At 50.0% G+C, this 24,753-nt stretch overlaps 1 protein-coding gene across 3 annotated transcripts in view; it reads left to right on the top strand.

Moving 5' to 3' along the window:
• Positions 1-23,337, top strand: part of LRFN5 (leucine rich repeat and fibronectin type III domain containing 5) — a 45,156-nt gene extending 21,819 nt beyond the window's left edge. Inside the window, exons 2-4 of one of the 3 annotated variants that reach the window (XR_014946213.1) lie at positions 13,919-15,326; positions 15,945-18,689; positions 22,921-23,337. Coding sequence is in view for 2 of the 3 variants with exons in the window: in XM_085547885.1 (XP_085404011.1) it covers positions 13,939-15,326; positions 15,945-16,878 (2,322 nt within the window). In the remaining variant the exon portion in view is untranslated. Of the gene's footprint in view, positions 1-13,918; positions 15,327-15,944; positions 18,690-22,920 lie in introns of those variants that run through there. The other 2 variants (XM_085547886.1, XM_085547885.1) reach the window with 2 other exon arrangements.
• The last annotated feature ends 1,416 nt before the right edge of the window (positions 23,338-24,753 follow it).

Below are 24,753 nucleotides of genomic sequence, written 5' to 3'. Positions count from 1 at the left end.
CAGCTGTCCCTATACATTTTCCTACACCCTGTGACCTCGTATGTTGTCTGAGGTATGCCAGGTTTTTAAGCCCTTTGGCATCATTATTCCAGTGGCTCTAAAAAGCGTGCCATCAATTTCAGGAAGAACTGATAGGATGAGCTTCCACTGTAGTCTCCTGATTTTACTACAGCAATAGGCTTAATGACTTTCAGGAGGGTGCTGTGTCCTCTTCAGATTCATTCCTTACTCTTTCTGAGGGTGCCAGTTCCTTCTGTTGTGAACCCAGTGGCCATGTGCTGTTCTTTACTGAGTTGCCTACTTGCTCTACCTGAGCAGTCCCTCTATTTCTGCCTTTCCCCTAAGTCTGTCAGTGATCATAATTTTGCTAATATTCCATGCTGCTCATCTTTGCTTTCTTCTGTTGCTTTTCCCTGTATCTAGAAACCAGAAGTATGTATTTCAGAGCCATCAGTTTTGTCACACATGCGGAGAACGGCCTCCCAAAAAAATCCCGGCAGCAGGTTTGGAGCCAGAGGGAAGTCTGCAAAAATAGTTTCTCCCTTATGGCACATGGGAAGTTTCTCTTTTGGGCTAAATTTCCCCAACCTGACAGATGTATCTGAAGTTTTAAAAAATATTGGTCCCAGTATTTCACAGAAACTGTCATCCTTGGTAGATAAAGGGAAATGCTCTTTTTAGTGTGCCCACTGATTTCCTTTGATTTAGGTACAAGCAAAGGCCCACCCATTCTGTGCTGCTGCTGAGCTACCGTGGTTGATTTGTGCTGTGCTCCACAGCCGGGCAGTGCCTTGCTCCGTGGTCGGGCTCACTCCTTTGCCCTGCTCCTGGGGCTGTGCCCTCTTTCAATGCTCCCCATGAGCTGCTGGGAGATCTGGGCACCAGCGTTTTGTGGTTGTATTAGTCTAAGCATATAGTGTGCATGTACCTTGTATCAGAACTGGGAAAGGCTTGATTGAAGCCAAGCATCAGCTCTTTGGAACCAAATTCCCTCAGTTTCTCTGCTGCTCTCCATTCAGTGGAGGCAGACGCCACTGCTCACCTCACCCCATCTCCCAGGGTACCCTCTGGAGCACTGCAGCGAAGCACCCAGCTGCATGGAGAGGTCGAGCTGTGGTGCAGGCTGTGCCTGTGTCCCACACTGCTGTGCAGAGCTGTTGTGCAGTGGGTGCTTGGGGCTGCTGGCTGATTTTGCTCAATTCTGGCCCGGTTTGTAGTTGTGAACAGTGGTTTGAAGCAAGTGGGGGACAGTTGTTTTGGTTGCCTTGAATCTCAGGGCGTGCATCACCGGCTGATTCAGATGGGGTTTGGTGTTCACTGCTGGATCGCGGCAACCAGGGAGTCACATAGAGCTCTCAACACTTGCTCTTTGAATTGATCTAAGCCCTAAGGCCATCTCAGCTTTGAACTACATTTGGATTGATTTTACCTCCAGGACGTGGAGCTATTTCAGAACCAGAGTTGCCTGCAGCATGTCCCATTGTTCATGGGCACAGCCCGGCTCTGCTCCCACAGCTGCTCTGCATGGGGGGGGGGGCTTTGCTGGGGCTGCTGCTGTGATTTCGTGGTTCCTGGGAAGGGGAATTGCTTGGACTTCCAGGCAAGATAACGCAGTGGATTAATTAGATAGTTAAGTGCTAATAGCACTTGAGAAGAGATACACTCGCTGTATGCCCCTAAGTTTGAATTTATTAAAACTCCTTTCTGTATGGCCTATTAATTTTTGATGACTTTAGATAAATTGTGCACAGCCTGAAAATAAATTAAAATAAGTGCATATAAATCATTTACTATTCTTGGCTTCTGGAAAACAAATTTCCATTTCAGCTCTTGTTGTCCTTTTTTATTACATGTAGTCTGCCTGAGCACATCATTCTTTATTGTGATAAAAATGTTTTATCTCCACGAGATTCCCTGATTTTGTCTTTGAAGTTTCAGGACTGCTGTAGACATGGCACATCCTATATCATTTCAGCAGCTAATTTGACCATATCCGTTTTGATATACTAGCAAACACAGACCTAAATCCTGAATAGATATTCTTTCAGAGTTCTGCAGTTTACAACTGGTATCAGTTAATGTTAAATTAAACTTTGGTACTTAAATTCCAGCTTATGTTTTATGGCTTGTATCCTTAAGTGACATAGAGGCACGTGTAGAGGCAGCCCTACTAAATGCTCATCTGTTTGAGGCTCATTTAACGTATTCTATGTTCACCTAAGAGTACAGTGACTAAGGAAAGAGTTGGCCTGAGTTAATCCTGAAACGACTGAGAGATATTATTACTGAGATAATAAACATCCATCTGGAGTAAATCATTGTTAGTTTATTTTTCATTTAGTTTGGTAGTTTATACGTAAGTGAGGTGGTGGAAGAACTGAGTTATTTTTACAGCACTTAATACAACCCACAGGCTGCTTAGGCTTGGAAATCCAATTATGATTAACCCACCTCCCCCAGTTTTGCTTTGCTGCACCACACTAATGACCTCCCTCTTTGGCAGTGCTGCTTTGTCTGCTCTGGGTCATGTACTGTCCTGGTGAACTTGGCTCCTACATCATCCTACCCAGCACAAGTGGCAGCCAGCATTGGGGTGCCCTGATGGCAGCCCTTGTGATTGTAGGTGCCCTGACCTGGGGACGGGTGTGCTGCAGTGCTTGCACCCTCCTTGGCTAGAGCTTGGGGGATAGGGCACCACAAGCATCACCTGCACGGGCCAGGTCACTTCTGGCTCTTCTGTGGCCATGGTGCCACACTCCTGTGTGGCACAGCCAGTGTAGGTGAGTGATAGAGTAGGGTGTGCAGTGGAGCTGAGCTGTGAGTTGGAGCAGGGGCATGAACTGGGATGTGGTTACATGGTGGGGTTGAGGTGTGCATTGGGATGTGTTATGTGATGGATAATGGAGCCTGGCTGCCCAGCTGAGCTCCCAATGCACGATGGAGGACAGGTCCATGGCAGAGCTCGGCTGGGTGCACAGCAGAACTGCAGGGTGTAGCTGGGGTGTTCAGAGCTGAAGGCACTGTGGAGGGAGCGCTCTCCTGCCCAGTCACAGGAAGGACAGCTCGCACACTCCAGGTGCTTGAAATCCTTTCATTTCTTCTCACTGCTGCTGCCCACTCCAGGCCTCTGTTGCATCTCAGACCTCTTCTCAAGGCATAGGAACTCACTTTCTCATGGGTCCTTGCATTCTCCTATTGACAGATGGATATAATTGACAGGGTTTCTTTTATTTCATTTAGCAGTGCAGCACATACAGAATGCATTCTGATTAATCACAGCTGATTATCAGTGCTGGACAAAGTTTTCAACAAGCAGCATGCGGTGAGTTCTCAGTGTGTGTTCCTGTGGCTGCCTCGACCTGCCCAGGTGCAGGTGTGAAGCCCGGTAGGTGTTGCCTGTTACTCCATCTGCCTGTCTGTCTACCTGGCTGCTTCTCTGCCTGTTATCTGTCTGCATGTATAACACTGCCTTCAGAGCACTGCACAGCAGCACTGCCTTCAGAGCACTGCATGGCAGCACTGCCTCCAGAGCACTGCATGGCAGAGCACCGATTGGCAAACTTTGTGGCAGAGGAGCATCAAAGGAATTCCCTTCACGATGCTGTTGTGCTTTGATGTTGCAAAAACTCTTAGTTTTGAAAATGCCGCCATAGTCTAATTCAATACAAATGTTTTGATAAGATAAAAGCTGTTTTGTTTAAGCAATTATTCACTGTATTCACTTAGGCTACTTCACATTTTTCAGCTGCACAATTAATGCAGATATTGCAGTTGGCATTTAGCATATTTATGTAGCATTTTGTACAGCGGCACCTCAGCAGCTGAGGAATGGAGTCACTCCGTGTTCCTGATTGAAGCACTGACGTTCTGCAGTGCTCAGTCTGTGGCTCCCCAATCTGTCCTGGATGGGACCCGTGGCTCTGGAGTGGCAGAAGTGGGTTTACAGCCTCATCTGCGGGCACAGGCGATTCCCACACAGTCTGGGGTCTGTTAAGGGAAATGTACTTCCTTGCCCTTCTCCACCTAAGAGATGGGAACTTCCTCTGAGTACGATGCATTATTATAACAGTCATAAAAGAAACCATGCTCTGCTTTCTCCATTGCGTACTGCCACGTGAATAATTACTGCTGGCTCAAAGAAAATAAAGGTTTTGTAACAGGTACTGAACAGACATGGGGGAGAGGAGTGCTGTGCCTGCTGTGTCTGCAGACCTCTGCTGCTTGCCATCAATCCGTGCACGCTGCTTCCAGCAGGTGTAGAAAGGCAAACCCAGGAAGGAGCAATGGGCAGCTCAGGTGGGATGTGTTGCTTGCAGGTAGCTACTCCTGTACACCTGCTTAGATTTGCCTCAGAAAGTCAGTGGTTCCCTGGGATCACTGCTGCAGTGTATTACTGATGCTTATATTCCAAGGACAAGGAAGAAATGTGAAGGGAAGAGTTCTCAGTTGTGCCTGCTGGAACCTAAGGAACAGCACCGCCCCGAGCAGCTCATGGGGCTGTATGCTGCACAAGACAGGGGTGTAAATGTACCCCTTGCTTTTTATCAGGATGGATGAAACCAAGTGGCCATTTTCTCTTCAGGTTGAGCCCCTCAGGCCAGAAGCTGTGTTGGGAGGGATGGAATACAGGAGGGACACTGGCACTTGGCTGGGTGTTCCTCAGCTGGAGGAATTAGTACAGCAGGATGGCCTCACATTTATTCACCTGCACAAAACTGGGCCTAGCAGGAGACTTGTACTGAAGAAACCTCATGGGATGCCATGGGATCTTGCAGTAGGGTGCCAAGGCTCAAGGCAACTGTTCTTAATTGGCAGCAGCAAAACTGCCCTATGCCCAGGCTGTGGGCAGCACCTCATGCCACCATTCTTCTTGCTCCCGCTGTGCCCTTGGAAGTGTCCCTCCTGTGGGCACCTGGAGAGCCCTGCAGTCAGGGGTGCTGGGAGTGGGGCCCCCAAACCATTGCTGTGGTGCTCAGCAGCACCTTGCCCAGCAGCAGCCCATGCTGTGTGCGCTGTTTAAATGCCCATCTCCCTGGGCTGGGCACAGAGCTGTGAGAAACGCTTCCGGAGCCTGGAGTGCTCAGGAGCCCGAGGGTGGCTGCCTTGCCAGATTTTCTTACGGCAGAGCTATTAATAACTGACATAGCTGCAGCCTTGTTCCTACACCACTGTGTTGAGTCATGCCATGTATCACTCTCGGCTCCTTCTCTGTGCTACAAATGCCTAATGAGCTGCCTCACTTCAGCACATTGTTCCTGAGTTTTCCTTCCTGTATGAGTCGCTCAGCACTGAATTTATTGAATTTCAGATGCATGAGTTTTAGCCTGGGCTCACGGTGCCAAAGCAGAGCTCTGTGCTTGGCCGTGGTCATGGAGCTGCACAAGCAGCAGTGGCACAGAGCTGTGCAGCCTGTGGTGCGACCATGTGTCTTCCATGCGGAGCCACCACGGTGACAGCTCTTGTCAGCTCCGTTAGTGAGTTGGCAGCAGCTGGTGGCAGCAGCTCTGCTCACGGATGTGTGCAAAGGAGAGAGCGAGCAAGTGGTGGGGAACAGAAGGGAAAGCAAACCAGGTTCTGTGCCTTGCTTCAGCTGCTCCCATCCTGGTGTCACCTACATGCATATGGCGTGGGGCCTCTGCTGCACTCAGCCCTGATGTGTTCAGCCCAGCACTGTTACCCTGCAGTGCCTGTGGGCTCCAGCAGTCCCTACATCCCATCCTCCTCACCTGGCAAAACACTGGGACAGCTGCAGGAACTATGGGGCTTCACTGGGTCCTTCAGGAATGAGCTGTGTTGGCATCATTTGGAGCTCAGTGCCCCAAAGTGTCCGTTTTTTCCTGGCTGCTGCTGGCAATTCTTTATCGATCATCAGGGAATCACTCTTTGCGTCACTTCCCATTATCTCCCAAGTAAGCCTGAGCACCAGTGGTGACGCAGGGAGATTTCCTGCCCAGAACTGTGATACAACCTGCACAAAGGGGTCAGTGACCAGCAAGAGGCTGGGAATTAAGGCGTGATGAGCAATTTTAAAATCATTAGTGGCACTGCAGGCTGAGATAATCGCATCCCACGCAGCAGAGAATGAGGGCTGAGTTAAGAGCGTACAGAAAGCCTGGCTCTGTCCTGGGGGGTGGGGGTATACATGATGCCAGTGCTTGTTTGGGCTGCCTGCAGTGATCCCACAGCCCCATCCAGGGGACAGGGGCAGAGGGTGCTCCCAGGGGACAGCGGGCACAGGGGTTACAGGGTGCTGGCAAGGGTGTGATCACGGATTGCATTGGCATCATTGATGCATCCTCTGTTTTACACTGATGAGGTCATGGAACAAAGTATCAGAACACTCTAATCTCGTGGGTTATAATAAAATAAGTGGGCAAAATAACTGAAAATAACCACTTGCAAATTATCTTCAAATTACAAACAATTTAAGGAAGTTAGAGTTGTTCGTGAAACAGATGAACAGTGGGGAATAAAAAGCCAAACTGCTGTAACACCTCAGTCCTCTGCAGGCACAAAACCACTTTTTACTGCTTGGCTGTCTCCATATCAGAGTGACAACTGAGAAATGTGTGAAATTGACATTAATAATGGATTCAGCTCCCTTTAATGCTGCCCAAGACACAGCCCCTCTCAGAGTGCAGCAGCTGAAGGCAGGGCTCTAGGAGAGGATGGGTGGGCAGTGTGCATAGTGGGCACGGTGCTGGGAGCAGGACCCTGCGGTGCTGCCCTCACACCCCACCATCACCAGGCTTTTGTTTCTGCTCAGCTCAGAGCAGTTGGACCCATCTGTGGAAGTCTGTGCTGCCTGGGCTGTGATCTGAGCAAACACCACTGTCCCTGAAAGTCGTGAGAAAATAAATGGAGGGTTCAGTTGGGAGAATCAGTGAGGGGTTGTGGTTCTGTGTGTGTGTGTATAATTGGCATCACTTGGCCAACTCCCTGTGGAAATGCTTGTTGCACGTATGGCGTGAGATTTTCTATAAGTTTTCTGAACCTGTAAAGTTTTCTGAAACTGTAAAAATAAAATGCAGTGCCATGTATTTGCCACATGGCAGATGCAGGCACAGGAAGCAGGGTAGTGCAGGGCGTCCCACATCACTTGTGCCCAGGACTGCTGACCAAAGACCTAATGCTGAGCTGGAGAGTGGCTTGTGCCCCATGCTGCCGTCCATCTTCAGCCATTGAGCAAATGCCCTTAAGAGGAGGGTTTCTGGGCAGAGTGACTCAACAGAGAGAAAACCAGGCACTGACAGTGCAGGTACTCTCTATCCTGGCCACGGCTGTTGCCAGGGACATGGGGAGTGCCCAGTGCTCTGTCTCTGCCCTGACTTCCATGTGAGAGGGGCAGAGAAATGAAAATCCCCTTCTAAGTGTGCTTCAGCTGCCCTTGCCCTGGGAATGGAGTGAGGCAGACCTGTATTGGACACGAGTCTTCCTCTGAACCTTTCCTCTTTCTGCTTTTCTGCTGTGCTGTTCCTGAGCCCCTGCCCCACAAGCTGAGGGTCTGCTGGGGCCAGGGGCTGGCGGCCACACTCAGTTCCCATCCCAAGGCTTATGTCCATGCTCACCTCCAGGCCTGAGGTCAGTGGCTGTGCTCATCTCCCAGCCTTAGGGCAGTCTCTCTGCTTGGCTCCATGCCTTGAGTTCTGCTTATGGAGACAGTGAGTGCTGTGCTCACAGGTGTCAGCATGTGTGCCATTCACTGTGCGTCTTACAAATACTGGTCCTGCTTTCCTTAGAAATCTTTTAGAACAGGCATTATTTTTCACTTCAATCTTGCAGGTTTAGACCTCATTACGGGGAGAAAAACTGCCTCCTGGAATGCATTAGAATCATAGAATCATTGAATTACCCAGGTTGGAAAAGACCTTGAAGATCATCAAGTCCAACCGCAGCTTAACCAGTACCCTAACTCTAAAAACCCTGCACTAAATGAGATCCCTGAGCACCACATCCGAACGCCTCTTAAACACATCCAGGGATGGCGATTCAGCCACCTCCCCGGCGAGCCTATTCCAGTACTTACCTCTAGTGTATATCGTTTAAGGCTTAAGGCTGGAGAAAAATGAGGAAGGCTTAGCAAGTGGGTGGGCAGGAGGAGCCCTGGCTGCTACCCACTGTGCCGTGGCCTCAGGTGATGGGCAGTGCAGAGCAGGCAGTGGGCACTGACTGTGTGCGGAGCTGCCTGTGGTCCGGCAGTGCTGTGCAGGCGTGGGGCTCCCCAGGGATGGCGTGTTGGTCTGAGTGTGTTTTGTTTTTAGGTGCTGTGTTTCTGTTTCAGAGAAACACTCAGACATGTTTACAAACCATTGACCTTTGTGAAATTGAAGCTCTGCATTTTCCGCTTAAGTATATGCCCATATTAGCATGGCTGCCAGATGCCTTTCGAGGCTCATGCCAGCTATTTCCCCATCCTTCATCTGCAGCAGGTGAATACAGACGGCTCCTGGACGTTTTTTCCCCACCATGAAATTGCATTTGCAAAAACCTTGAGAATCACAGCTTCTCCAGAGGCCGGGGGGGTAGGAAATGCAGTCAGCAGGCTTTGCCATGGCCTTAGTGATGATGGATTATGTGTGAGGCAGGCACTGCATTAGCAGCTGGCTGCAGCTCTCCAGTGCTGTGCTGTGCTCAGGTTCCCCACACACTCAGTGTGTGCAGCACCTACAGTCCAAACAGGATTGGATGCAGCAGAAATGGTTTGATAATAATTTACTGCATCCTATATCCTGCTGCTTCCCTTTGTCACATAGTTCTCAATATGAAATGAATCTTTATAGCATTGGACAAATAGGCAAAATGGTGCATGAAATATCCTAACGTGTATTACTGCTCCCAGTGAAGATGAGGAAAAGAAAAACCAAAACAGTAAGCCACACACAGGAAATAGGAAGCAGTGCTGTCACTTTGTTCCTGTGTCCCCTCATTCAATTCCAGGTAGACATTTCAAATTCACTGGGTCTATACATGACCTCAAGTGGGTGCATGAGCTGATGAGCACTCACTTGTTTTCATAGCATGCTGATGGAGGCCTTTGATTCAAGCGTGGGAGCTGCTGGCACCTGAGCCCCAGCTGTATGGGACAGGGAGAGTGACAGTCCCAGGTGTGGGGCTGTTGTGACCATTCCTGGGGTACAAATCCCACAGTGCTACATGGGAGGCATGAAGGCTTCCTGCATGGGCTTTATCAATGGGAGACACCTGTCTGTAGCTGGAAAAAATGATTAAAGGCGAGGACTTCTATGCTCTGAAATGGGAGCATTTCAGGTCACTAAGAGGGAAGCAGTGGCACTGTGGCATGTCCTGAGGAGAGCAGTGAGCTGGGGGCTGATGGGGCTGTTCACTCCTGGGAGACACTGTTGGAGCATCTGCACAGCAGTGAGTTCTGGAGCCGACTGTAACTCACAGTTTATTTTTGTAGTCACTGAATAACTCAAAAAATGTAACAGAACTAATCTAAAGCTTCGTTTCTGAGAGCCTTCACACGTATCACATGAGGAGCTTGATGATCCCCATCTCTTTGAGAGCACCAAGCACTAAATGAAAGCACTCCATACCTTTGTAGGAGATTTTCATTTGCCCCTTTGTTTTCATTTCCTTTTTCTTGATGCTTTAAGCAAGCAGTGAGATTCAGGCCGTGCTTTGTGAGCCAGGTGAGCTGCTCAGTGCTGGGAGCACACAGGAGGCAGCTCGGGCTATGCAGTGTAATGCCATGTGCAGGTTGGCTCTTCTTATTAAGTGAAATAAATACCCTGTGCTGTGCTTCAGCGGCAAATACCAGTACATCTTTGCAAGACTTTTAGAGCACTTGTGAGCACTTGTACAAACACATAGCTTTATTTTAAGCTTTCCTCGCATTTATATTGCAACTTACTTAACACTTTAAAAAAAAAAAAGCCAACAAAAACTGTGAACGGTTGGGAACAATATAACAGGAATAGTTGGGTACTTGGCAACAGCAGGATCCTGCAGCACCTCTGGGTCTCGCTGGCCATCTGAGCAGGGCTCAGGCCTCTCATGGGTGCTGCACTTGGAGGGGAGCCATGCACCCACCTTTATCTGCTCTCTTCATTCTCCCCAGCACCTGCCAACAGCATTTCTCAAGCTGCAGCGTGGGAGAGCTGATAGACCTGGAGGGTGCTAAATGATCATACTGATGCTAGTTCAGCCCTGGTTAGAGTCATAGACTCATAGAATCCTTAGAGTTGGAAGGGACCTCTGAAGGCCATGTGGTCCAACTCCCCTGCAATGCACAGGGACACCACAGCTCCATCGGGTTGTCCAGGGCCTGATCCAGCCTCGCTTGAAAAGTCTTCAGGGATGGGGCATCAACCACACCATGGGGCAGCCTGTGCCAGTGCCTCGCCACTCTCACTGTGAAAGATTTTTTTCCTAATATCTAACCTAAATCTATCCTCCCCGAGCTTGAAGCCATTACCCCTTGTTGGTTAGTGGGTGTGATGGGTGTTGGGTGGGGTTGAATTTGGTGATCTTAGAAGTCTTTTCCAACCTTAATGATTCCATGGTGGTATGAACTGTGAGGGCATGTAGGGTGCTCCTTGCCCTGACCTGTTTGCTTGGGGTGCAGGGTGCTGGGAGCTGGCACTGGGTGCTGGGTGCTGCTCTGCTACTATGCTGTGCTATGACGTACCATGCTGCACCGTGCTGTGCTGTGCTGTACTGCACCGCGCTGCCTGCTGCTCTGTGCAAGATGGGGCACACTGTGTTCTCTGTGCTTCCTTCTCTGGTCCCTGGGAGTACAATAGAAGGAAGCAGTCCCCAGTGTTGCTCTGTGGTCTGGTGTCCCCCTCCACTAGTGCCAGCCACTTGTGGCGCTTGCAGCTGCCTCTCTGACCAGGCGGCCCCGTCAGGAGGATTCTATCACAGCTCAGTGACGCTTCTCTGCTTTGTCCGTGGTCACCCTTCCTGCCTCCATCAGGTTTTAACTGTGGGGAAATTGTGGTCCCAGCTGCAGATACAGGACGAGGCAGCTCCCTGAGGGAGCACCACAGTCCCTGTCCCAGCTCCGCAGAGTAGCAGAGGGCAGCTGCAGCCTTGCTCCAGCACTGAGTCACTAAGGGTAAAAAACCTTTGGTAGGAAGGGGCTGTGCCTGCTTCCATGACAGGCATGGGAGACAGCATTTTATCTGCATTTTTGTGTGCACCAGGAGTGATGGAGGGCCGCTGGCACAGCGTGTCCCACTAACTCAGATGGAGAGTTGTGTGCTACTGCATCTGCTCTACAGAGGATGGAAGTGGGAGGGCGGAGGGCTTGGTTCCCTCTGGTGTGGGCTGCCCAGGTGCTGGGGAGGATGAGGAGGGTTCCTGTTGTCTGCCCAGCAGCAGCTCTGAGGCTGCTGTGTGCAGGCTGTGAATTTTGTATCTGCTTCTGCCACTTCATCAGCTGAGTCTTACAGAATTGTCTGAAGCCTTGCCCTCTGCAGAGCTGAAATGCACCTTGCTGACTCTGTTTTAATTTTGCCTACTTCTAAAAACAGTCTTGGCTGAATCTGAGAAGTGCTGAGCACATTTCCTTAATCACAGCTACAAATCTAAATTAGCGGTATTGCATTAGCAAATCTAAGTGAGGATGGTGTTCCCAAACCAGGACGACCGTGGCCCTTGGTGGTCCAGCTATGAATGTTGCCGAGCTGTGAAGTCTGTTTTGAGCTGGTGTATGAGGAGATAGAAAATCCCATCTGAAACAGTGGCAGCTGCTTGGGGAAGTGGCCCCTGGGGGTCCCAGCAGGCTCTGGGGCGTGTATGGCGCAAGCTACTTCTGCAGGGCTCTGTTAGTCTATGGTCACTGTCAGAACTGTCCTGTGTGCACCTGCAGAACTGCCTCCGTGTACAATGCTGACACAAGAAGTGTGAAATGTAACCCTGCAAATGCATGTAAATGCTACCCAGGAGGTTTGCTTTCTGCTGCAATTAATGCAAAAAATTGTCCCCAGCAGAGGTGCAAAAGGTTTCGTTCTAAAACTTTACAGCTCCTGACAAGAGCGGGCTGCCTCCCGTGAGGATAACAGGGAAGGGAACCAATTTAATTGGTGCATTTACAGCCCAAGAATGGCCAGTTTTCGCTGAAGGAGTCCCATATAAATTGATGCCGTGTTGGATTGTATAGCACACAAATTGCACTCTCAGCTGGCTTTAAAAAGGAAATTTGTTTTTATATCCTTTTCCAGTTGTCAGATAAATGCGGATTGTCTTCAGCAAATGTTGCTGGCATGTGACAGACATGGGGCGGATGCTGGGAGCTGGGTCCCCATCCAGGTACTGCCACCTCCCTGGGGAGGAGCCCCACGTGGCACTATGCCCTGTCCTGCTGTGCCCTGCTGGTGGGGCAATAGGGCCACAGGAGTGCAATGCCTGCAGCCTGCAGCACGTTAACATGGATGGATTGACTCATCAGGAAGCCATATGTTCTGAGATTCCACCAGGGGCTTTGGGATGGTTCCCAAAACTACAGGAATGGCTGTGCCTTCAGTGCTGTACATAGTCATTATTTAAGTTAAACGTGATGGTTTGAAGACTCTTTTATTGTTATTTTATTATTTTTTAAATGAGGATTTACTGGTTAGCAGTCATGAAAAGTATTAGCAAAAGAAATAAAATAGTAGTGCTGAAAGGCAAGTTTTAGGGGCTGGTATTTTCACAACAATTTTCTGCAACTGCTTTTTCATGGCAGTGTAGATGGATTATGAATGGGATGGACAACAGGAGAAATAATTACTGTTTTGACACTGAATATCCATGAAGATTCAAGATTCCAACACAAACCGTTCTGTGATTCTGTGGTATTTCTATGATGTGTCTGTATTATGTATACGAATAGTTCCATCAGTTCCAAAGGGAGCTGACTGTTTCATTTCCATCGTGCAGCCCTGCTGCAGCCAGGTGTTTCCTGCTGCACAGGTTTTCTCCTAGAACTCACATGTTTTGCTCGTCTCCTGCCCACATCTCACTTTTTGGAAAAGAGGCAGCTGTGGGCTACACCTTTGTTTCCATTCACTGTTGTGTGCTGCAGTGAGAAAAGGGCTGTGTAGCTTGTGGAGTTCTTAACAGAGTTGCTGATAGACGAGTGCATTTAACTTCTCTGGGTATGGCTGTTATCTTCTTTGTCTTTGTACTCTGTGAAGTTCCTGGATCTAGCAATGTAGAAGATAAGGCTAATTGAACTGTCAGAGATTCTGGGGTAGCAGTTTGGTGCTGCTGTGCCATCAGGGAAACAGCAATGCTCTAAAATTACCCTATATTCCACTTCTGTTGAGGTGTCTGTTTCCAGGAGTTTTCTTGATACTTCTTTTTTTTCTTTATGCATATTATTGTTTTTTCAATGACGTAAAATTAGCTCCTTCTGGGTTCATTCCAAAAATAGCATTAAAAGCTTAAATGTTCAGTAGAAATGGTTATAAACCTATTGAGTGATTTAGAGGTCACTGAGGGTTTCAGCTCAGCAAGTAAAGCGCACATGAAACATCCCTTTTTCCAGTATATAAATGGCATTATCATAAAGTAACTCCAGATCATGAGGTCAAAGCATCAGTTTGAAAGCTCAGTGATGGGGATGGCAGTGCTGTATGAGCCGGGGGAAGAGCTCGAGCAGGAGGGGCTCCGAAGGCACCAGTGCTGCAATGTACAGAGCCAGCAGGTGCTTCCAAACCGTGCTGTTACTTGCACATGGATGCGTAGATGTGTGCAGATGTGTGTGTGTGCATACATACAAAGACACTGTAGGCACTCTTGTTAGGATATGGAGAGCTATAATGCATCTGGTGATAGGATGGGAAAGAAACACTGTTCTGTGAACCTGTTTCGTGATTTAACCATAGACAGTTTTCCTTTGCTTCTGTTATGACTTCTGTTATATTTCCTATACTTGCAGGCATTAACGGACATTTATTCTTCATTGCAGGCTCGTGAACCTAATCTACAATGGAAAAACTGCTTTTGTTTCTGCTGTTCATTGGCATAGCAGTGAGAGCTCAGATCTGCCCGAAGCGCTGTGTTTGTCAGATTTTGTCTCCAAACCTTGCGACCCTTTGTGCCAAGAAAGGGCTCTTATTTGTTCCACCAAACATTGACAGGAGGACTGTGGAATTACGGCTGGCAGACAACTTTGTTACAAACATCAAAAGGAAAGACTTTGCCAATATGACCAGCCTTGTGGACCTGACGCTGTCCAGGAATACAATAAGTTTTATCACACCTCATGCGTTTGCTGACTTGCGCAATTTGCGGGCTTTGCATTTGAACAGCAACAGATTGACTAAGATCACCAATGACATGTTCAGTGGGCTCTCCAACCTTCATCACTTGATACTTAACAACAACCAGCTGACTCTTATTTCTTCCACAGCTTTTGATGATGTTTTAGCTCTTGAGGAATTGGATTTGTCTTACAACAACCTGGAAACCATCCCCTGGGATGCTGTGGAAAAGATGGTTAGCTTGCACACTCTCAGCCTGGACCACAATATGATTGATCATATTCCTAAGGGGACCTTCTCCCACCTCCACAAGATGACCAGGTTAGACGTCACGTCTAACAAACTGCAGAAGCTACCACCTGATCCTCTCTTTCAGCGAGCTCAGGTACTGGCAACCTCAGGAATTATCAGCCCCTCTACTTTTGCGTTAAGCTTTGGTGGAAACCCTTTGCATTGCAACTGTGAGCTCTTGTGGCTGAGGCGTCTCTCCAGAGAAGATGACCTGGAGACGTGTGCCTCTCCCCAGCTGCTGTCGGGCCGGTACTTCTGGTCAATCCCTGAGGAGGAGTTCCTGTGCGAACCTCCTCTCATTACCAGGCACACTCACGAGCTGAGGGTGCTGGAGGGCCAAAGGGCGGCACTGAGGTGCAAGGCCCGGGGGGATCCAGAACCAGCAATTCATTGGATTTCACCTGAGGGCAAACTTATTTCTAATGCAACAAGGTCTGTGGTGTATGACAATGGTACACTCGACATTCTCATAACAACGGTGAAGGACACAGGCTCTTTCACTTGCATCGCTTCCAATCCAGCAGGGGAAGCCACACAGACGGTGGACCTGCACATAATCAAACTCCCTCACTTGCTGAACAGCACTAACCACATCCACGAGCCTGACCCTGGCTCCTCGGATATCTCAACGTCCACCAAGTCGGGATCCAATGCAAGCAGTAGCAATGGGGATACAAAAGTCAGCCAAGACAAGAAGGTGGTTGTTGCTGAAGCGACGTCATCCACTGCTCTGCTGAAATTCAATTTTCAAAGAAACATACCTGGAATACGCATGTTCCAGATCCAGTACAATGGCACTTATGATGACTCTCTGGTGTACAGGTATGGCACAGCCAGCCCAGCCCAGCCCCTCCCTGTTGCTCCACACTGGTTGCTGGTGCAAGTTCATTGCTGCCCACTCCTTGGGGGGCTGTCAGCCCGCACCACCTGGCCACAGCCCGGCTCTTGGCTGGGCAGAGGGGTAATGAAGATTGGGAGATTACTCTGGTTTGGGTTATTTCTAGAGAATCCAAAACAGACCTCTGATCCTCTTTAGTAATCTGATTAGCAGAAGGATTGTGAAGTTAGATGAGTTAAGTGGATCTTAATGTGCTCAGTTTAATGAAAGCACGGGGACCATGCTGGCTGCAAACATGCTCCTGCAAGCACACCCAGCTGGCATGGCAGTGATGCTTGGGAGGAGTGAACATGCATGCACTGTGCACTGAGTGGCTTTGTTCTGAGTCTGGGCTGTAACTGTCACACCTTCCAGAACTGCTGTTTTCTTAATTTCATCTACAGTTGCTCTCAGGAGGGGCTCTGCCTAGACGAGCTGTGGGGGGGGATTGTGGTGCTGCTAGGCCAGGGCCAGGGCTGTGCTACCAGGGGAGGGCTCCAGTAGTGGGCTGGGAGGGAGCTGTGGCAACACGGGTTTGTTAATATCGATGTCCTCGCCCCCAGGATGATACCTCCCACAAGCAAAACTTTCCTGGTGAACAACCTGGCTGCTGGGACCATGTATGACCTGTGTGTCTTGGCCATCTACGACGATGGAATCACCTCGCTGACTGCCACCAGGGTGGTGGGCTGCACGCAGTTCACCACCGAGCAGGACTACGTGCGCTGCCACTTCATGCAGTCCCAGTTCCTGGGCGGGACCATGATTATCATCATCGGTGGGATCATCGTGGCCTCGGTGCTTGTGTTCATCATCATCCTTATGATCCGGTACAAGGTGTGCAACAACAACGGGCAGCACAAGGCCACCAAGGTCAGCAACGTTTACTCGCAGACGAACGGGGCCCAGGTGCAGGGCTGCGGCGGGGTGCTGTCCCAGTCTGCCTCTAAGCAGGCGGTGGGGCACGACGAGGCTGCCCAGTGCTGCCGGGCCGCCAGCGACGGTGCCGGACCCTCGCCGGAGCTCAGCCCTGGCCCAGAGGCCACCGCCACCACTACCTCGCCCTCTCCTCATGCCTGGGCTGCCGGCACCTCCGCTGCCCAGAAGCCGAAGCGGAAGCCGGGGCCAAAACCCAGCAGCGAGCCACAGAGCGAAGCTGCCACGAGTATTGAGTCCCAAAACACTAACAGAAATAACTCCACTGCTCTGCAGCTAGCTAGCCGTCCCCCCGACTCTGACAAAGGGGTCCCCACGTACAAAAGAGCACAATCCAAGCCAAGTAAGTTCCTCACCTTGCCGGCCACCACGTCCAGAGCCAAGCGCAGGCTGTCACTGGGCGGCGAGCTGCTGCTGTGCCGCTGCCAGCAGGACGTGGGGCTGTGCTCCCGGCGCAGCCTCTCCATGAATGGGATGCTGGCGCAGGCGGGCCGCTCCAGCGCAGAGGGCGGAACAGCGACGTTCTCGAGCTCTGAGTGGATATTGGAAAGCACTGTGTGACCTGCCTTTGGGTTCTTTTTTAAGTTTACTTTTTATTTCTGTGACAAACGAAATGCCAAACGTTATGTGAAGTTCCCTCTCCCGGGGAATTGGATTTGGAAGTCCACTGTTGTCTCACTGAGTGATGGTTTGTCCATGCGGGGTTCTCTATAAGCCACCCAGTGCACACAGGGTTTTGTTTAGCTTCCATTTGGTTTTATTTAGTATCCAAACAGAAGGCAACATTCAGAGTTTAAAAAAGAAAAGAAAAAAAAAAAGGTTATGGGGTGAAAAAAGCATGAAACAGCACCAGTGCCTTCCCTGCTCTAGGACTGGCTTCCTGGTTCTGCGGTAGCAGAAAACACAAGAGAGAGTTTTCACAGAAAAAGCCTTTTATAAAGGAAATGAAATTTCCTCCAAGCTAACAAATAACCACTTCTGAATCAATCAGTAAAATGATATTTTTTAAAATGGTCAGACTGTACATTTCTTTTCCGTGATAATGGTGTTGCCTTTGTTTTTAGGCAGATGCTGTACAGAAACAACAACGCTGTGTTGTTCTCTTGTGTAAAATAAAATACTCACTCAGTACACCCAGCCAGCCTCGCGGTGACTGCCCGGGGCACCCAGCAGTGTGCAGGGGATGCTGGGCTGAGGGTCCCCTCCCGTCCCGCGCCACAGTGTCAGTGCCACGGCTGGGAACACCGCTGCCTTCCAACAGGACCGGTGCTGATCGCTTGCTCCCTGCTTTGCCCTGCAGAAATGGAATGTGTTGAGCTCCTGTGTGAATGCCAGCATCTTGAGACAGTGCAGAGCGTGGAGCAGCAGAGGGCAGAGGCAAGAGCAGTGGTGGGGCAGTAACCTCAGTGGTTCCAGGCTTTTAGAGGTCTATCTCCTGTAAGCACTGTGGTTTGCATCTGTAGTGCACAGTGGAGTGGCTGGGAGATGTTCACACCTTCACAGTGATGTGCTGCTTGATTGCCATGCCCTTGGGATGCTGCCAGGCCAGGATGTCAGCCTTGACCACATGGCAGTAGGTGGTAGCAGCTCAAACACCCTGTTGTGAGGATACCAAATGTGCTTCTGCTGCTCTGCTCATTCTAAAGAAAATTTGAAAATTAATACTGATTAAACTCATATGGTCATTACGTTTAAAGCAAACACAGCTTAACTGAGACATCTCAGCGCATTCTCCGATGCTAAACACTGGATTTAATATGGGCTTTGTGACCACTAAAGTGATAGAACAGTTAAATTTTACTCTCTGCATGAAGGAAGCACAGCCCTGTGTGCAGGTGCTCCGGCTCTCAGGCACACACACATACAGTGCTGGGCCCCAGGTCCAGTGTGGGAGTGTCTCCTGCATCCCCAGGGCACTGTGCTTAGGGCTGGGTGTGCAGAGCCTGAGAGTCGTGGTTGTGCTCTGCTGGGAACTGGAGGTGGTGCTGGGAAGCACAGGGAAGGAAGAGTCTTGGTTTTTTTAAGAAAGCCCTTTTTCTTCCCTTTGGAAGTACAGAGACCAGAAAGGAAATAAAGCACCAAAATTAGAATACTCGGTTCCTGCCAGAAAAGCTAAAAAAGCCAAAAAAAACCTCCAGATTTCTCTGGAAGATGAAAATTTTCTAGAGGGGGCATGCGGACAGAAACGAGCTCTTAACATAGCGCGCCATCAGAGCTAGCGATATCTTTGTCAAAGCTATGGAAGGTTGAAAATGAAGGCGTGGCAAATCTGGGCAAAGGGGGGTAATGGTCCACGGAGGAGCTGGATCTCTGCAGCCCGTACCTTCGCCTTACAGTGGGTAAGGAGGCACCTCTCCATGTGCTCTGCTGAGGTACTTGTCCTAACTGTGCGTTTTACGAACATCAAATGGAAATGCTTTGTGTGTTGTCTCAAACTGGGTGTGTCTGATGTTTTGTGAAAGTGCTGAACTATTGACAGCTTCTGGGGGGCTTTATTTTTATATTTTTCATTTTTTACTCAAAGGAATCGATTTTCTAAATGCTGAAGCTGAGTATTCTATCTGCAGTACATTTGTATAAGCAGCTTAGAAGGACCATATGTCACCGTGTTTTGTTTAACTCTGCACTAACGTTGTAGACCTGGGTGGCTTTAGGGCTCTGCTCACATTGGAGAGGAGCGTCCTCTGGGTGTGCACAGGGTGTTAATTCTGTGCCATTGCCACAAGGGTGAACATGCAGCTGGATGTTCCATCTTGTTCAGGTTTGGTTCATTCCAGGCGTGGGAAGCCCTGGGAAGGGGGAAATCTTCTGTCCTTTCTGTTCTGCAAAAGCAGAGCTGTAACAGATAGATGCAGAAAAAGTGCCAAGATATCCCTTGATCAGAAGAATGACATTGAAATATTTGTTCAGTGATGTGCTGGAAATTTTTTAATTCTTTGGAAATCAAAACATTCACGTAGGAATCCCAGATGTGACTTTACCCCATCGTGGTCATGCAGTGCTGCCATTCAGGGAAGCCTTGGGGGAGAGAGGAGCAGCCAGGAGCTGCTGTCCCTGAGATGAGCCCCCTCGGGCTGTATGAGTGAGTGCAGCCCCCTGATGGAGTGTGCAGCACCCCAAGGCACTGTGCAGCACCCCGGCTGGGACCTTGATGTTTGCACTCCATGAGAACAGTCACCAGCACTTTGTCGGGGGGGGGTCTCTGTGTTTCACAAGAACAGGCAAGGAGAAAAAACTTCAGAAATCTGTGCTAAGATTTCTGACACATGCTTTCTCTTACATATTTCTTAAATCCACTCCTAACTCCTTTTCCAAAGCACACTCCTCCTGTTAAAGAGGGCTGCTTCAAGTAATGTTTGGATGGAGAAGCAGGGTTTTGTTGGGTGAAAAGCTGGTTATGTTAGTTGTTCTCTGTGCTGCCTTTCTGCTGATGTTCTGGGCATGTTCTTGACAGTGAATATATGGTACTGTTCAGTTCTGGGTGCAACGTGGCTTTATTTCTGCCAATGTGCTCTGGTTTGCTGGAAAACTCCCCAGGCACCAGTGCAGAACTGCAGTAATGAGCAAAAGAGGCATTGGGGCGTGGGGATGCGTGTGGGGCAGGCGATGCCCCCGATGCTGCAGAGCAGTGCTGTCCATGGGGGCTTTGCTGTGCGTCACCATAGGGGCACATCCCACAGAGCCCTGCAGGAACTGTGGGACATGATGGCAGGGCCCATTCCCATTCTCCTGTTGTAAAGCCCCTCCAGCAGTTGTGTCCCCTGAGCAGCACAGTGCCAGCACGGGGTCCAGTGTTCTCCTGCAGCCATCACTGCACCCTGTGGAGCTGCTGGGGGCTGAGCTCTGCTCTGTGCAGTGCAGAGATGTTCTCATTTCTCAGAGTACAGCAGAACTCTGCTGGTCACCACCTTGTGCATGTTGCAGTTCTGAGCAAAGTCAGCCCAAGCTGTGATAGACGGCAGTTCTGCCACAGCCGTCTGGCCCTGTGTCTGTGTGTCCTGCAGCTGCCCATCCCCATGTCCCACTGCTGTCAGCACGCACTGCTCACGTCCTTGAAGAAGTGCAGTGTGGCTCTTCCTGCACCATCTGCAAATGCACCCCAAGCTGGAGCAGGCACTATGCAGAGAGAGGCACTGGGTGTTTATCCCCAGTGACTGACCCAACAAGCAGGAGCAGTGGTCACAGCTGCTGTCATTTACTGCTCCTTCTCACTAACTGGGAGAAACTGGAGCCTTGGAGGTACTGCTTGCAGAGTGGCAGCATTTGTCAGCCTTACAATATCTCAAGAAAATGTACTGTCCTGTTCCTTTAAGGTGCTGTTGTAACAAGTGATGTGCACTTGCCCTCTAAAAGGAACAACAGCAGCAGTAACAGAATAACACAATGCCTCTCCCATGGTAATTTAGGAAGTAATTTTAAGGTAGGTCAAAGATCTGGCTTGAAAAAAAACCAACAAATCACAGCAAAATCAATAGGATCCTGCTTACTGAAACCATGCATCCGATGCTTTCCCTTTGCAGACATTTTTTCTGCACGCCTTTTAGTTCAGTGCTGGCTGTGACACAGATACGAGGGTTGCACTGAGCTGCCCCTGCATTTGCTGAGTGCTGCAGCAGCATCTCCCGCCTTCTGTGCAGATGCACAAGCATGCTCTTTTGTCACAGTGTGATGCACATGGCTGCTTACCATCATTCTAAGGGAAGATGGTCTTACTGTATGCAGAAACCCATTTCTTTTATGCAGCCAATGTTAACAGCCAGAGCATCAGTGCTTTGCTAAAAGAGCATCAGCACCCTGGCCATGCTCCCTCACCTGTGTGGGGTGCCTGGACCCACAGTGGCTGCCCCAGGTAAGTATTGCACCACAGCACAGTCACCAGTGGCACGTCCCCAGGGCACACAGGAACAGCAGCACTGCAGGGCTGGTGGGAACAGTGGCCCTTGTTGTGCTACCAAGCTGTGCTGCACTGTGCATGCATGTTGAGTGTTGGGCAAAGGCAGCACTGTAAATAAGAACAGATGTGCCATATTCTGCCTGTCTCAGCTTGGATGTAGCTGTGGCATTGTTTTCATGGCAGCATGGATGGAGCACAGGTGTGCAAGATAGGGGGTCTGGAATGGGTTAAAGCACCCACACCTTGCATCAGTAATGTGAGGCCAAAAGGCAGTGCTTGCTGATCTTGCTGATAGTAAGTGCTAATGCCATTGATTTATTCACAAGAGCCAGGCATGAAGGCTGCTGCTGTAGCAAGAAGGAAGCTTAGCTTGCAAGGAAATAATCTAAAAAAATAAAAAGCAAATATGGCAAATTGTTGGCTGCAGAGAGACAAGATTGAAGCTTTGTCTGTATGAAAATAAACAGAATGAGCTCTACTGCCTCTATCGTGCTGGGAACAAGCCATGTCTGCCAGGTCATTTGAAGTTGTTACTCAGTTGGTATCAGCCTCGAGGTTGCTGACAGCTGTTATCAGTTGACACGGATTGTTACCAGCCTGCAGGCAGGGACAGGTCAGTGCAGCCCAGTGCTGTCCCCAGGACTTCCAGGGTCTGGGAAGGGCTGGTGGTACCTCTGGGTCCCCCTGGCCTGCAGTGCCCCTTGGGAGTGGTGCTGAGATGGAAAGTGGTGGCATTCCCTTGCATTTGTTAGTACCCAGGGTGAGGCAGGCAAGGAGTATGTTCCTGTCACTGTGCATGGGGAGCACACACCTGCTGGGAGCTGCTGGGGCTATTGGTGATGTGCAGATGCTGCTGCAGCATGTCCTGAACACTGTGGAGCCACACAGGCAACTGCTGATTGCAGAGCCACGCCTTGGGGCTGTGTCCTGGGCACACAGCAGCACTGCAGCCCAGGAGAACGTGGGGCCTGGAGCTGCCTGGGTCTCTCTGCATCATGGGGATGTGTGTGCATGTCTGTCTTGCACAGGAATTCAGTTTGGACAGGAAAATGAGAAAAAGACTCATGGTTCCAGCACAGCTCCCTTCTCCCATTGCTCACTTGGGCAGAGGGTGGTGGGCAGGGAGTCCTGCAGGCCCCAGTGCATGGCTGCAAACAGCTGGAGAGCTGTGTCCTGCAGCAAGCCATGGCTGCACTGAGAAGGGGGCCTGGTTTGTGTTGGTGCTGAGAGGTAAGTGGGGCTGCAGGGCTGGCAGCAGCAAGGTGCAGGGCTGCAGTCACTTGTGGAGCTGCAGGTCCCCATTCTCCCACGGAACAAGACCAATGGTGCGGCTGCTCAGGGACAGATGGGCACATGCTACACGTTCTCTGCATGGTGACTTTTAACTTGCATGTAAACCTGGCAAGGGTCAGTGCTGGGCTCGTGCACATCCACTGCTTCATGTTTTTGTTTCACTTCTGTGCACACTCCCAATACTGCACAGAGGTGAAATCACTGTAGTAGAAAAGGGCTTTGCCTGCAGGGAGTCAGAAGCGAATCTAGGGAGTGATAAGTTTTCTAATTCTGGAGAAGTGAATGTTCCCATTCCTTGCCATGGGTGTTGCTGTCCCTCTGTCTGTCCATCTGTCCGTGTCAGTCTGTCTGGTGGCTGCAGCACAGCGCTGGGCACTGCAGGTTACCCTCACTGTCTCTGTTCTCTCTTTGCACAGAAGCTGGGGCTGACCTGAAGGACACCCACACTGCTCCGCTCCCTGAAAGCAGTTGCCCCAGTGTGGTTACGAGGCAGAAAACGAAGCGATCCCAGTGCACCAAGGATTGATGTCACACCGCGTTCACACTGCCCAGACTATTCCTTCAAGTCACAGGAGGCCGTGGAGGTCGGCAGTGTCGGACAAACGTTCCTTCCCAGCTCACAGATTGCCCATCTCCCATCTGCCACATTCAGTCTAAATACCTTTTTTTTTTTTTCTTTTTTTCCTGGTGTCTGAGGTTTTTATAAAACTAACAATGAAAACTTGGGTGGCAGCAGCTGCGGTACCACTTGTGTCAAACGTTGCCAGTGGTGAGTTCACAAACTGTAACCATGGTAGCTTACATCACTGTAACAAATAAATGTTTTACTACAATGGAGCTGGCACTGGGCTGATTCGGGGCAGCGATGCCTGCTGTGGGGGGTGTTGGCACATCTGCAGTGCCGGCCATACCCTGTATTGTGGGGTTGGAACATGGGAGCAGCCTGGGGCTCAGCAGAGCTGCAGCCCTCCTACAGCACCCCGGCCCCTGCCAGTCCTGTGCAGCACTGCTGGGTCTCCCATCACATCTCGCTTCTCAAACGGGATGGAGAGCTTTGCTTTCCTTCCCTCTCACTAAGAGTTTTGTATGGCTTCTAGATGTCATTGTCACTTCTGCAAACACCACAACTCATCACCCAGCTTCAGCATGACTGCTACAGAATAGCTGGTCTGTGTGTGTGTGTTGTCAGTGGGGCCACTGGTGCTGCTGCCCGTGTTCTGCTGTCCTGTCACACCTACAGCTCACAACAGGAACTAGTCACAGCAGCTGTCACACAGGGACAACGACATCTCCCCAGTTTGCTCCAAGCTGCCCCCATAACACCATGGGCTGTGTGAGGCTGTCTGGGGGAGGTTGAAGGCCCCCAGTTGGGCTGTGGAGGTGCCAGGCTGAGCAGTGGACACACCCTGGGGCTGGGGGTGTGCAGGAGACCCCAGGTCTGTCATACAGAGCCAGGGGCAATGGTTGGGGTGGGACCCTGCAGGAAGGCGGTGTGGGTGTGCCAAGGGGACACACAGCAGCATGGTCAGGAATTGTGGCTTTAGTTGTCTGTGTTTTTTCTGGCACTGCACACAGCCTGAATTGACATGGATTACCATCACAGCAGGTGACTGTAATGCACAGAGCAGTTGGATTTCCTGGAAAAGGATGAGCCCAAAACAAACCAGTTTTCAAAAACATGTTTGATAAAAACAGTTCACAAACTGCACACACCTTGAAGATACAGGCACCTCCTCAGCCTTGTGGCACCACTGCCCTTTTCCCTCAGGAAGCAATGGCAGCCCAGGCTGCAGGACAGCCCAGCAGTGTGCAGTGTGATTCAGGGAAGGAATGAGAGGTGCTTTCCTCCTGTGGACATTCTGCATTGGGCTACAGAGCCATTTAAGCCCTTATCAGCCAACAAGCTCAACATTCTTCCTGCAAAGACTGTGTCAGATCTCAGAATTTTGTTTCCCATTATTACTGTGTTACTACTCTCATTTGGTGACTTCAATTTCAAGTTTCATGAACGTAGCAGAGCTGCTTTTCCCTTGACGATTCTTTTTTAAGTCCTTTTAATTAACTGTCAAGGTAAGTTCCACCTGTCAGCAGTGTTAGTTAGAAATCTGTGTGTCACTGGTCAGATTCACTGAAACTGTGAATCAGGTTTTGCAAAAATCCCTACAATGTCCATGGAGCAGAGTGTGCCAGCTGCACGCTGTCATCAGCAGCCTGCTGCTACGCCAACAACAGGGCACAACTTCAGCCAG

The sequence above is a fragment of the Coturnix japonica genome, chromosome 5 (genome assembly GCF_054131305.1).
Source record: "Coturnix japonica strain WE chromosome 5, WE-NBRP24, whole genome shotgun sequence".
In the NCBI taxonomy this organism is placed as follows: Eukaryota; Metazoa; Chordata; class Aves; order Galliformes; family Phasianidae; genus Coturnix; species Coturnix japonica.
This window is presented reverse-complemented; position numbering and strand designations above follow the sequence as displayed.